Genomic DNA, 13615 nt, shown 5'->3' with positions numbered 1-13615 from the left:
TAGCAACGGCATCATGTATGACGTCACACGTAGTTGCAGGTGCCGCCTTCGGTGGAATGTAAACAACAATGGTGATTATGTATGTAAACTCCCTTGGCACATAGTATGGGCGGAAACCAGCTGAGACCAGTTCAATGTCCGGACAGCAGACCTTCTCTTTCACAGTCACATTTCGGGGGTTAACCCATTTCTGACTGAAAAATAGGATAACTCCCCCACCTTTCGTCCTTAGGTCTCTGTCTCTGTCTCTTGTACAGCTGTGATGCCAGGTATATCTACACGAGTCCGGTATGTTGTCATTCAGCCAGGACTCAGAAATACATATTAAACTGCACTCCTTGTACAGCCGCTGGTTCTTCACAAGTGCCTCCAGCTCGTCACACTTGTTATGCAGTGAGTTAACATTCCCCATGAGCACAGAGGGCAGAAAAGGCTTGTATCACCACCTTCTGTTGTTCCTCTTAGGCTTTAGCTTAGCCCTGGCTCTACATCCACGAAACTGTCTCCTCAACATAGTCAGGATTGGGTGAGTTACTTCCTGTCCAATCTTCGACAGGGCCAACAGTTCCTTTCTAGTGTCCCTTACTACTTGAGCCAGTACACATTGTAAGAAAAAAACATATGAAAAAACTTCAAAAAAACACAGGAGCTACTCGGACTTGCTGCCATTCACAATGGTGCATTTTTTGAAAAAAAAAAAAAAAAAGAGAGACAGAGGCTAAGAGGCAGTAGTCAAGGATGATAGCCCGTCGTTTCAGCGTTATCAGACACCCAGAGCCTGTGGCAGGGAATACAGGCCATTACAGACTACAAGGCCCCACTGCAGACCTGTGACAGCACCACCTCCCTGCTGAACAAGCTGAATAACTTCTTGCAGGAATTGGCACCTGCCCACACTGCCAAAAGTACCTGGTTTAAGGACTATGGTATCCCTGTGCAAACTCACCTGACTAAACTCCACAGAGAATCTATGAGGTATTGTGAAGAGGAAGATGCAATCAGTGCCACAGACTGATCGCCTCTGTTATATAGTGTATTGGTTACGTGCTGTTGCTGGTTGTAGTCACTAGAGGGCTCTCTAGTGTATGTACTCAGATATGCCAGGAAAGACACCAGCACCTGGAAAAACTGTTGAGGTAATCATCCCTGTTGTTGTCACACTCCGGAGTTACGAGGTGAGACTATGCCTTTGAAATAAAGCAGTTGAATGAAGATAAACCTTCCCGGCATCTTTCTTAGGCTCTGACGATATTACAGCCTCCATGCCACATTGCTGCAGTAGTTCATGCAAAAGGAGCCTCGACCAAGTAGTAGTAGTAGTACATGTTAATACTTTTCAGTAGTCCAACATTTCTCTGTTAAAAATCCTTTTTTTATTAATCCAAAGTAATAATCTAATTTTCTGAGAAAGTGAATTTTGGGTTTTCATTAGCTGTAAATTATAATAATCAAAATTAAAATAAATAAACACTTGAAATATATCAGACTGTGTGTAATGAATCTATATATGAGTTTCACTTTTTGAATTGAATTACTGAAATCAACTTTTTCATGCTATTCAAATTTATAATTATATATATATATATATATATATATATATAGCCGTAGTGGTAGATGTAGCGATCCCAAGTGACAGCAACATCAGAAAGAAGGAACATGAGAAGCTGGAGAAATACCAAGGGCTTAAAGAAGAGCTAGAAAAGATGTGGAAGGTGAAGGCAACAGTGATCCCCGTGGTAATCGGCACCCTTGGGGCTGTGACCCCCAAACTGGGAGAGTGGCTCTAACAGATCCCAGGAACAACATCAGAGATCTCAGTCCAGAAAAGCGCAGTGCTAGGAACAGCTAAGATACTGCGAAGAACCCTCAAACTCCCAGGCCTCTGGTAGAGGACCCGAGATTGAGGAAGACACACACACACCACCCATAGGGGTGAAAAGGGAAAATTTTGTATATATAAAACAAAGGCCACTAGAGGGCAGTCTATGACTACAGTCCCACTGACATACAGTAGTTAGAAGCAGTAGTTATACTAGGCTCATGGACAGATTTTGAGACAATGGGCACCTGGACACAGACATATAATGACATATTTATGTTTATTTTGCAGATACTCATTTTGTGCCTATTTGTAATTGTTTATCACTTCATACAGAGACTTTCCAAGGATCCCAATACCTTGGGTCTCTAAGCCTGTGTAAAGGCCTGTTCAGTAAGCCATCCATGAGTGGGCAAGTTATATCCTAGGTATCTTGGCCTATGTAATGTGCACACTCAAATTTAGCAGATGATTTTGAGAATAACTCATATATCTCACATTTCACCACTACAGTTGCAAATTAAAAAATTAGCCTCATGTCTAACATCCATCCATCCATCCATTTTCTATACCCGCTTTTCCTAGCTTAGGGTCACGGGGATCTGCTGGAGCCTATCCCAGCTCTCTCTCGGGTGGAAGGCAGGGGTACACCCTGGACAGGTCACCAGTCCATCACAGGGCCACATATAGACACACAAAGACAGACAACCTCACACACTCACACTCACTCCTACGGGCAATTTTTAGAGTCACCAATCAACCTAACATGCATGTTTTTGGACTCTGGGAGGAAACCGGAGTACCCGGAGTAAACCCACGCAAGCACAGCGAGAACATGTCATGTCTAACATAATAAAGATTTTTAATTTTGCTTGCTAGAGCAAAGAACATAGTTTCCAAGGATGTTTGAGTCAACATATGCACTGATGGAAGAAGTACTGAGAAGTTAAATTATAAATACTACAGTGCAATGAAACTCTTGAAGGAAAAGACCACATTCAAATGGAATCATATTTATTGATGCATTATTGTGTTTCGCAATTTAATGGTGCAGCTGGTAAAGATGGAGAGTAATGTCAACGAAAGTAGTGAAGGGTAGCTTGTGAATTTCTGACTGTGGATCAATAAAGGTTTAAAATTATACTGTATTTTCTATATATATATGATTCCAAAAAGTAACTAGTAGCTAAAGTTATAAAATAGTATGAAGTAGCAGAAAATGTTAAAATCCATAAGCAATCATGTTCTGTTCATATTGTTTGTGCCCCAAACATCATCTCTGAACATACATGATACACATACATGCCTAGCTGGCAAAATCAAATGAAGCTGGTGAATATAGACTGCAAAACGTGTGCCCTTATGTCCCAGTGGACTGGATACATTTTGGTCATATTGAAGGTTAGAAGCTCAGTCTTTCCACATTAATAGCAGTAAGCAAACATACAGTCAGTCGAAGACTACATTTATGGAAAGAAAAAGTCATTCATGTAAGGTTTACATGGTTTATTACAAATGTAATGTGTGACCTTGGAATAATTGAGGCCAGTCAGAACAGCAGTTATATCATAAGTCAGTTATGTTTATCCTAGCTACAAAGATCAAACTGGAATTTTTTTGAACAAGGTGAAAAATGAAATTGGTCTTGTGTAGCTAAAAATGTGTGTGCATGTTATTCTCACAGACCATGGTATCTTATTATATACAGTTGTTTTACTTGTTTTTGTTGTTTTTTGTGTTACTCTTGTCTTAGAGGAGCAGTTGTGAGATTAACAGGTGAATAATTAATAGACAAGAACAAAACACTGAAACACTGATCTGTTATTACTGATGATTTACTGAAGATGATTTGTAAATCTGAGATGAATTCAGATTCAGCTGTTCTGTTTGCTGGAATAGAGTGGGGCAGAAACAGTATGACAATTACAAAGAGAGTATCCTAGATAAAGTCTTGTAAACAATAGGAAACATTCAGATGTCCTAGCGGTGAAAAGCAACTAATTAGCTTGTCATTATTAGTGAGTGGTCAGTATGTGACAGTTCTGAAACAATTGATTGTTGGGTCGACAATCCCTGGAGGTTAATCAGTGACAGGATGGAGGGGGGTTAGCCACTCCATGGCTCAAGGTGTACAGGGTTGGTCGATGATCCTTCATCTGCAACACTGAGAATTTGTCTCAAGCGCTACTGCTTCTCAAATTACCAATAGTTCACAACTTTATGAAGGGATTAAAACATGACTGACCTTGGAGAATAACAAGGCTAGGGATTCAAGTGCACTGTCTGAAAGCTATTGTGACAATGAAAACAATACAATAAACAATAGGATATTATTTCATATGTAGTCTGGAAATTATTATTAATATAACCTTATATATCATATATCTATGGTTTTTATAGTTTGTCAGTTTTACCATTAATTCAATTCAATTTTATTTGTATAGTGCCAAATCACAATACAAATCATCTCAAGGTACTTTACAAAAACAAAAAACCCAACAAATCCCTTATAAGCAAGAACTTGGTGACAGTGGAGAGGAAAAACTCCCTTTAACGGAAGAAAAACCTCCAGCAGAACCAGGCTCAGTTTGGGTGGCCATCTGCCTCGACCCGTTGCGGTTGGGGTGAGTGGATAGAGGAGAGAGAAAAGAACAGCAACAATAACATTAACAACTATTAAATACTCAAGATTGCATGTTAAATTAAAGGCAAAACTCTAATAATGGAAAAAGATTTATTTATTTAATCCATTTATTTTTATGGGATGGTAATATTCTGCACTGTAAACCCGAACAAGTTCACAGTACTCATAACTTATGTGGAAACTGATTACCCCAAAATATTCAAGTCAACTAGCCATCTTTTTTAAGTAAGTAATACTTTAAAAGTTAACATTTAATGTTTTTTTAAATTTAAGTAAACTGTATTTAAAATATTTACTTCTACTTAACATTTTTATTTACTTAATAATTATTTATATTGATCAGTACTTAAATTGAATAAAAATTAAGACTCAAAAATATATTTGTGCTAAAATCAAAGCTTGTTTTTCATTTAAGTTGCTTTTACCTTATGAACAAAAAACAGACACCATATTCACATTCACATTTTTTAATTATTAGTCAAATTCTAAAATTAACATTAACAAAACAACTGTGTCTTAAAGTGCTTAATATTAAAACTTGTGTCCTGATTTCTTGAAACAGGAAATAAATAATTTGCCATTTTTAACATCTATGGGACTATGGTATATATATAAAGAACATAAAATGTACATCAACAAGATAACAGGAAAACGGGTGTTTTAAAGTGTTTAATTTGTGGCCTGCTTTCCAAGAAATAAAATGACTTTATAGTTGCCACACTGGAAATGAAACTGAAAAAAAAGAAAAAAAAAAGAAAGAAACTTCATAAAACCAAGAGATCAAGTCTCTTATTTGTAAACAAAAATTAAGCAAGCATAATTATTTCACAATAAACGTCACAGTACAACAGATAACTGGGATCTGCTGCTGTATAAACTATAAGTGCAAACATCAACAGAGGTAGATTTCTTGGCACAGATAAGCTACCAAATGTTAACCGTTTTGTAAATACGCTTTAAACAGTGTTAAGATACTGAGAAACACAACCGTGCTAGTGTATGCAGAGTGAAAAACGGAAAAACGTGTACATACAGAACACATAACTTCTGGATTGGCCTACTCTTTCAGTAACAGGTTATTTTTGAGACTGTACAGGCAAGGTTTCAGTGGTTTACCATCATCGAGCCCCATCAGTACTTTTTGGATGAAGGTAAATGTGTGAATCAGTTTTCTTGGGTAGTCCAAATGCAATGCGTACATCAATTCAAACAACAATGCAAATGCATCAGCAAACCTGGGGTTGTCGCTCATCACGAGATCATCTTCCACCACAATAGCAATGCTTGCGGGGCTAAATTTGACTGGACCTGTTGTGCTCTCTGTGACCAAAGTGACAAGGGCAACAGGAGTATCAGCGATATCTGGCTCATGCAACTCCACCACCAGAAATAATCAGAGGTACAAAAATAAGGTTAATTTGAACAAACTACAATTACTGCATTTATGTTACAGGTGAAATTTTTACAGGTCATCGATCAACAGATAAGAACAGTATAATTTAAATTAATTTAAACGCAATTAATGAATAAGTGTCAAACGTGAATAAAATAAATAAATAAATTGGTAATAAAAAACTTACCAATGAAGCTGCTCTCTAATGAGTCTATGAGGTTTAGACATGTACATAGACATGTATATTTACACTCACTAAAAACACTCAAAAATATTTTATCTATTTTGTTTGCTTTAGTCTAAATTAGAAAAAACTCTAAACGTTGAGCAAAGGCTGGGTTTCTGGGTAAATACTAATACTACTGCCTTAATACTTTAAAACTGACATTAGCCCACTACTGATGCTATTTCTATTGCTACAAATAATGGTTGAGCAGGACTTTGGGTACTGCAACATCAAATGCATGATGCCTAGCAAAACTGATGCACAAAAGTTTTTCACCCTACATAAAACTTATTGTTGGCACTTCATGACCTAGTGTAAAAGCCATAAAATTAAGCTGTTTATTATTTTATTTTACTTTGACATGATGACATGAGACTGATGCCACCCTTGCCTTCAGTCTCCCTAAAATTTTAATTAAATATAAATAGCTCTAAACTTAATGTAAGCTAAATTTTTAACACACACACTGCAAAAATGCAGTTGAAGTTAGCATTTATCTTGAATCTTGACAAGAATCACTGCTCTAGTAAGTAGTAACATCAGGTCTTTAAGGACTTCGGTAGTAGCTTTAACCGTGAATAAAAATTTACATTTCAGGCTCAGAGCGTCACACTAACCAAATAACACCAGTAACACACTTAAAAACAGTAGGACTCACTGCTCCGTGTTGCCAACTCGTCAGTAAGGAAAGTAGCTATTGGCTGTCCTAAAAGTCGCTAGAAGTCACTCTGGCGTCATCACGTAATTTGCATAATGTCCATGGCACATGCTGTAATTGTGATGGACGCTTTTACCAACTTCAGAAATGGAAAGTAAGAGACAATTGTGATTCTTTATAAGAAATAAGGGACAGAATAAGGGACACTCAAAATATTTGTACTGTGTCATATAATGTAGCATGACGGCCTGCAGTTAATAAGTTCTCAGAAATAAATACATTTGCCTTGCTGTAAATGACTGAGGCTGTTTGAGTCAAATGCAGTGATTTATTTTAGACAAAGAGCATTTTACTTTTTTTTATTTTATTTTATTTTTTTATTATGCCATGCATCACACAGATCACGCGCATACATGATCGCACGCGCGATTCAGTTGCAGTCGGGGCGTGAACATTTCCTGCTGTGACTGCAGCTGGGAGGGAGGGACTGCTGCGAGAGGACTGGGCCGCCTGCGAGGGCTTTGGAACGGGGGAGGGTCCCGCAGCTGCAGCTGATTTGCCGTCTTACTGCGGCAAATTGAAAAGTGTAAGAACGGTGCAGTACAGACACATCAGAGTCTCCAAATGTCTCCAGTAACACCAGAAAAAGTCGCCAGATTTGTCGCTAGTCGCGTTTTAAAAAAATGTGTCGCTAGAGGGGTCTGAATACTCGCTAAATATAGCGACAAAGTCGCTAAGTTGGCAACACTGTCTGCTCCTTGTCACATAGTGATGCTGCTCAAAAAGCAGCTAGCGTTAGTTCATTTCAAAAATGGCCCAACGCTGCCGCGATATGCAAATTATCCCAAATGTAAAAATGGTCCGGTCTAATGAGCAAACATTTCCTTCATTAACCATTTTTACAAAATTACAGAAAGCAAATTAGTTTTAAAGAGTTTTTCAGTACTTATATGCCGCACTATTTTCTGTCCCGCTCGCTAGGAAGGGTAGCCATCTTGAACACATTTTTTAGGACTTGGGACGCTGCGACGTAATATAAAGTCAGTGTACAAAGAAAACTCCAGAAATATAACCGGAGTGGGTGCCTTTATGAATAAGATCTGAGTCACACAAAATGAAAACTAGATTAATTGTTCAGATACATGAATAGTAAATTGCATGAACTTTTTTGACAGTTTAATTATAGTTCATAAGTTACTAGTACTGTTCGGGTTTACAGTGTGGCCCTGCAATACCTTGTGACCTGTCCATGTGTACCCCTGCATTTCACCCAAAGAGAGCTGGGATAGGCTCCAGCAGATCCCCGTGACCCTGGTTAGGAATAAGTGGGTATAGATGATGGATGGATGGATGGATGGGTGGATGGATGGTAATATTCTGTTTTTTTTTAGCAATTAGCTATATAAATAAACTGACTACAGTACTAAACTGGATAAGACTTTGGTAAGTAATTCTTCATTCTTCCTAAAAAAATTAAAGACAAGCCAAGCTGAAAGTGTCTTGAAACAACTTCTAATCATGCCCAGACAATTTTGATGAATCAGCGCTGATGGACAGCAGGCAAAAAAGAAAGGCAAAGTCAGGCAAAGTCTGTTCAACCCAAAGCTGCTAGTCAACATAATAATTACTTTAGTATATTTCACAGTATACTGAGATTGGTTAAGAAATGCAATTCAACTCAACATTTTATTAAAATTGTTTCAGTATAAACATATACTGGGCTGACTGTAAAAGAAATTGGGCAAATATCTCAGATTTGCTGTTTAAGTCTATGGTCAACAAGTTGTGATGTGATCATATGATTTTAAAAAGGATTCTTTGCAGGGATTGGGGGACTTATTGTCTTTTTGTTTCTTGATTTCTTTAGTTTGGTCTTCATTGATTTATACCAGAAAATAGAAAAAGGCCATGATAATGGACTTGCCCTCTCTGCCCTTCCTTTATACTGGCCAAGTGTTTTTTCTTTTTTAATTTCCTTCCATTTCCAAGTAACTGGTCAATATCACTGATTATTATCGACCTCAACATCTGCTTCACTTTTTGTTTCCTTTGTCTATTATTCCTGTTTTCGCCACTCCAACAAGTCCATTCACTCAAATTCATTGTCAGATTGAATTTTTATAAGGTCTACATGTGTATACATAATGGTTACTGTTGATCTGAAAACCATAGGGACAGGTGTATAGGCTCATCAACACATTTTCCGATCCAACTCATCCCAAACCAACTCAGCTGGATTGAGATCTGGTGATTGTGGATGCCAGGTCATATGAACCTGCACTCCACCACTCTCCTTGGACAAATAGTTCTTACATAACCTAGAGAGGTGCCTGGGCTCACTGTCTTGTTAAAAACAAATGATGTTCCCGCTTAGTGCAGACCAGATGGGATGAAATGTCTTCTGTGAAATGTGGTGGTAACCATCCTGGTTACGTGTGCCTTCAGTGCTGACTAAGACACCAACACTGTCACCAGCAAAGCTCTCCTACACCATCATACTTTCTCCTCCATGCTTCACAGTGGGAACCACACATTCAGGAACCGTGTGTTCACCCTCTCTACATCTACAAGGAAATCACAAAATTTGGACTCATGTAACCAAAGGACAGTTTTCCCCTTATATGATGTTCATTCCTTGTGTTTCTTGGCCCAAACAAGTGTCTTTTGTTTGATGTTCTTCCAAAGTAATGATTTCTTTGCTGTAATTCAACCATGGAGACCTGACTCACTCAGCCTGCTCTGAACAGTGGATGTTGAAATATGTCTGCCACTTTCAGGTGAAAGGTTCTGATATTGCTGACTGATTAGACAACTGAAATTTGTCAGTTTTGCTGATCTGTCTGGATTTGTCCAGTGGGATTTATCAGAAACATATTCTTAGCACAGGTTCAACTTTAATTATAATTTGAGTAAAACTTTGTGTTGAATGAACAGAATCAGGCTAAAAGCAGAGTCATACAAAATAATGACAGAAATAAATAGTATTTGCTATATAGCTGGTTGTAATAAAAAATGGCAGGAGACACTAACTACTAATATATAATATGTATTACATTTTGGAAGTAACTTTCCCTGCACCAAGTAACATGATTTTTCAGAGAAATTCAAAGATAGAAATTACAGTAGGCCACCATATTAGGGATACATACCTATATTAATAATCTGTCTATTATCCTGTAATTTTGATATGATTAAAAAAAAAGGTAAAAGAAAATGTTTTCAAAACTTTTCATGAGTACAAGAAGTGATTAATGTAACGCCGTTTAATTTAAAAAAAAACTGAGAGGAGGTCATCAGAAGATACTTCTCAGTATTGACGTGTTGTTAACAGATGGAGAAGGTGGGCTGATCTCTGCCTCCAGAGGTCATTCTCACTACAGTTACCACTTGTTGCCAAAAGCTGCTCGGGGCTTCACCATTCAACACCAGACACTTTTCAAGTGTTTATTCAGCCAACTATCGAGACCTAAATGTGTGGATGTTGAATGCAGAGCGCTACCAGTACTGAAAGAAGAATCGTGTAATTCAGTATATTTTATATATTATATTTCGAGGGATCAGACCGAAAGAAGCATGGTAGATAACACAAATATAGCAACTAAATCTGCTTTGGTAAGTTCCCAGGCTTTATTTCTATTGGATTATTTGACTTCATTACTTCAATGTTTTTTCTTCTTTTTCAAATGCACTAATTATGTTACCACTGTCAGAGGTATTTGTCTGAAATCGCGTGTTTAGTGTAAGGTTTTCTACGACCGTATGGTAACGTGAATATTTAATGGGTTATCTTTATATTACGATTCCAGGTCTGTTGCCTGAACTGTCTCAGTGGGTGTATTGGTGTTAACTGGTATGAATGCGTTTTAATGTGTAATCATTTCACGATCGTCCTCTCGTCCCCTCGCAGCAAGGCTCTTTTTCGACCGCCAGCAGCCCGTCCCTCCAGGCTCCCTCAGCCTCCTCCCACAGCCCGTTCCCCGGGGCCCAGTCCCACCAGTCCGGCAGCGGAGGCATGAAGCTCGAGGCGGTCATGGAAAACCTGCAGCGGCAACAGGCGGCGCGTTTGGCTCTGGAGGAGAAGCTCCGTCAGGCGGATAAAGAGAAAGACCTCCGCTCCATGGTAGAGTCCCAGATGCACCAACAAGCTCTGGCTTTCCGCCACTACCAGGTGGCAATGCGCGGCGCCCTGGCTGCCGGAGTCGCCAACGCGACTCACATGGAGGTCCACGGGGCTGCCGAGGACGGAAACTCCTGTAGACAGGAAAGCGACGATAAGGAGCAGGACGAGGAGGGAGATGACACGGAGAAGCAGGAGACCAGGGACGAAGAGGCACAGGAGAACGGGGACAGTGTCGCTTTGAACCACTACCAGCACCGACGCTCCTCGCTCGAGGGAGGCTGTATGTCTCCCATGAGCGGCCCGATGCATCTCACGGCCAGAGTTCCTGCAGCCTACGCCCCGGGCCGCCGCGCAGAGTCTCCATCTGCGCACCCACAGCCCCATCACGAGTGGACCTATGAAGAGCAGTTCAAACAGGTAAGAGAGCACCGACCTGCTGAACACTTCTCCCTTCTGCCAAGCTGCTACAGTCGGTAGAGTTAGTGACTGCAGTTTTGTCACTCGAAAAATAACGAACAAGAAGGCTTTATTTGACTGCAATATCACTGGAAGAGTTTTGCTTCTTTGTGAGTTCTGAAAGAATCGGTCTGCTTGTCCTTTGGGCGTAAAACACATGCACATGCACAACTGCAGAGTTTTAAAGAAGTTGATCTAATGATGATGATGCTGTAAAAAGTTGAATATTTAGTATAGTTTCTGTATGGCTAAGTTGGAACTTTGGTAAAAACAAGACAAAACATATACGTCTGTGGAGATTCTCAGTCGTCCAGGTAAAGTTATATCTATAAATTATATCTAATTATATCTAGAGGTTGAGGTAACCTCTAGATATAATTTATAAGGGATTATTAAGAGTTTTAGGTGATAGGTTAACTATTCACCCACTCTAAGGGAGTTGTTATTTAAAATACTTTAAGTGTGTATATGTGAATATGTTCCATTGTGCTTACCACTTACCAAATACATTTTCCTTAACAGTTCTTTTGTTTTGTTAGCAGCTAGTTATTGATAGTAAGATATGTGACTGATATGACAGTTTGTATGTTTCTAGCTTGCAGCAGTCACTTCTATACTCTGAGAGATTGTAGATGTTCCCTGTCAACTTTTATTTATGATAGATCATTTACAGACATCCCTAAATGTAATGTGTACATTAGCCACTGCATTAGTGTGCACATTAAAGGAACTCAATGCATGGAAATGCAATTTAAATTGGGGCTGAAACCAGTATCCTCAATATGGAGACAACTCTATATTGAGGATACTGGTTTCAGCCCCAATTTAAATTGCATTTCTATGCAGTCACCCAGTGACAAAAAAAAATTAAATATGCCATAATCAATCATAGATGTGAAGAGAAAACAAATAATTAAATGGTTAATTTCCATCCTTGATAAATAATTGTTTATTATCAAAGATGGATAATAAAATGGTTAATTAAATTTATTTTCTCTTCACATCTATGATTGTTATGGCATATTTAATTTTTTTCTCACTGGGTGTATATCACCTTTATAGCCATTTCAGTAGACAGCTACAGTTACATTTGAAAAATATGATAAAGTGTTTTTAGTTATAATTGAATTATTAGATCTTATGACCGACCGAAAAGCTTCAATGCATAGATTTAAGGTACATCATAAAGTCTTAAAAGTCAATAAATACTTTTTTGCTGCAAACACTTTTATTCCAACTAAGATAGAGTTACTGTGGCCATGTGTGCTCCATAAGGCTATATGTTTCAAAGATTCCTCAGGATGGGCAGTTATTGTGGGGGTCATTTGTATGTAGCCTAGTCATTCAGTGTAATGGTCATGGGACAATAAAAGGATGCTTATGGCTGCTAGGCAGACAGAGTGGAGCCAGCATACTATGCATCCTCAAAGCTGCAAAATAGAACCACATTTCAAGGCAGTAAATGCATCTTTGGAAATAGAAACAAGATGTGGGCTAAATATAAAAAGCTCCCACCGAGGAGGACTTGTTTTAATCTGATTTGAACCATAAGAGACTAGTCGGTGTTTAGAGTAGTTGCTAGAATGCATCTGTCGAATTCAGAAACATGAAAGTACAGATGAAAAATTTAAAAAGTGTTTTGAAGATTTCATTGCTTTTGTTTTTATTTTGGATTCGTTATATTTTTGCATCGTTAAAAGTAATTAAAAGGTTACAATTACCCAAATTTTTAATGTAAAGAGTAGTGATACACAGCCTCTAAAACTTATTTTAACTTTTAATGACCAAGGAAACAAATGAAATTACCTTGAGATAATTACAGTAGAATACAAATCATGGATCAAATTCCTTGTGGTGCCAGAAACAAAAAGATGCTGAGTGGAGACAACATAAAGATCATGCAGAGAGGCAGAGTGAGAGAAGCTGTTGTATGTTGCTTTGGCAGCGGCTCAGGGAATGCAGGGAACTGGAGTTGGTAGTATTCCCGCTTGGCTCACACCCACAACACTGGGATCTCCCTGTCTGGCAGCGCATGTATGTGTGTATATCGTGGTGTGCGGCTAGGAGTTGGTTCTGTGCTAAACTGTGATGAAACAGACACAAAATCATGTGCTGATATGCACTCCACTATGCTTCCTTTCTAAAGCACATACACTGACAATATTTACAAAGATGTTTGGGCCTTCAGGTGCATGCATAGACAAAGCTAATAGTATGAGGAAAGAGAGTAAATTGAACTCACACCTCCACTCAGAAAGTTGTATTTTTTTTTATACTCCCAGAATAACAGAAGAAAAAA

At 38.5% G+C, this 13615-nt stretch overlaps 1 protein-coding gene across 1 annotated transcript in view; it reads left to right on the top strand.

The window, feature by feature from the left end:
• The first annotated feature begins 10259 nt into the window (after window positions 1-10259).
• Window positions 10260-13615, top strand: part of arid3c (AT rich interactive domain 3C (BRIGHT-like)) — an 80205-nt gene continuing 76849 nt past the window's right edge. Inside the window, exons 1-2 of the mRNA XM_026311718.1 lie at window positions 10260-10352; window positions 10648-11277. Coding sequence (XP_026167503.1) covers window positions 10314-10352; window positions 10648-11277 — 669 coding nt within the window. The 5' untranslated portion in view covers window positions 10260-10313. The remainder of the gene's footprint in view (window positions 10353-10647; window positions 11278-13615) is intronic.

The sequence above is a fragment of the Mastacembelus armatus genome, unplaced genomic scaffold, assembly GCF_900324485.2.
Source record: "Mastacembelus armatus unplaced genomic scaffold, fMasArm1.2, whole genome shotgun sequence".
Taxonomy (NCBI): Eukaryota; Metazoa; Chordata; class Actinopteri; order Synbranchiformes; family Mastacembelidae; genus Mastacembelus; species Mastacembelus armatus.
The sequence above is the reverse complement of the archived record's forward strand: the minus strand, read 5'-3'. Positions and strand labels throughout refer to the sequence as shown.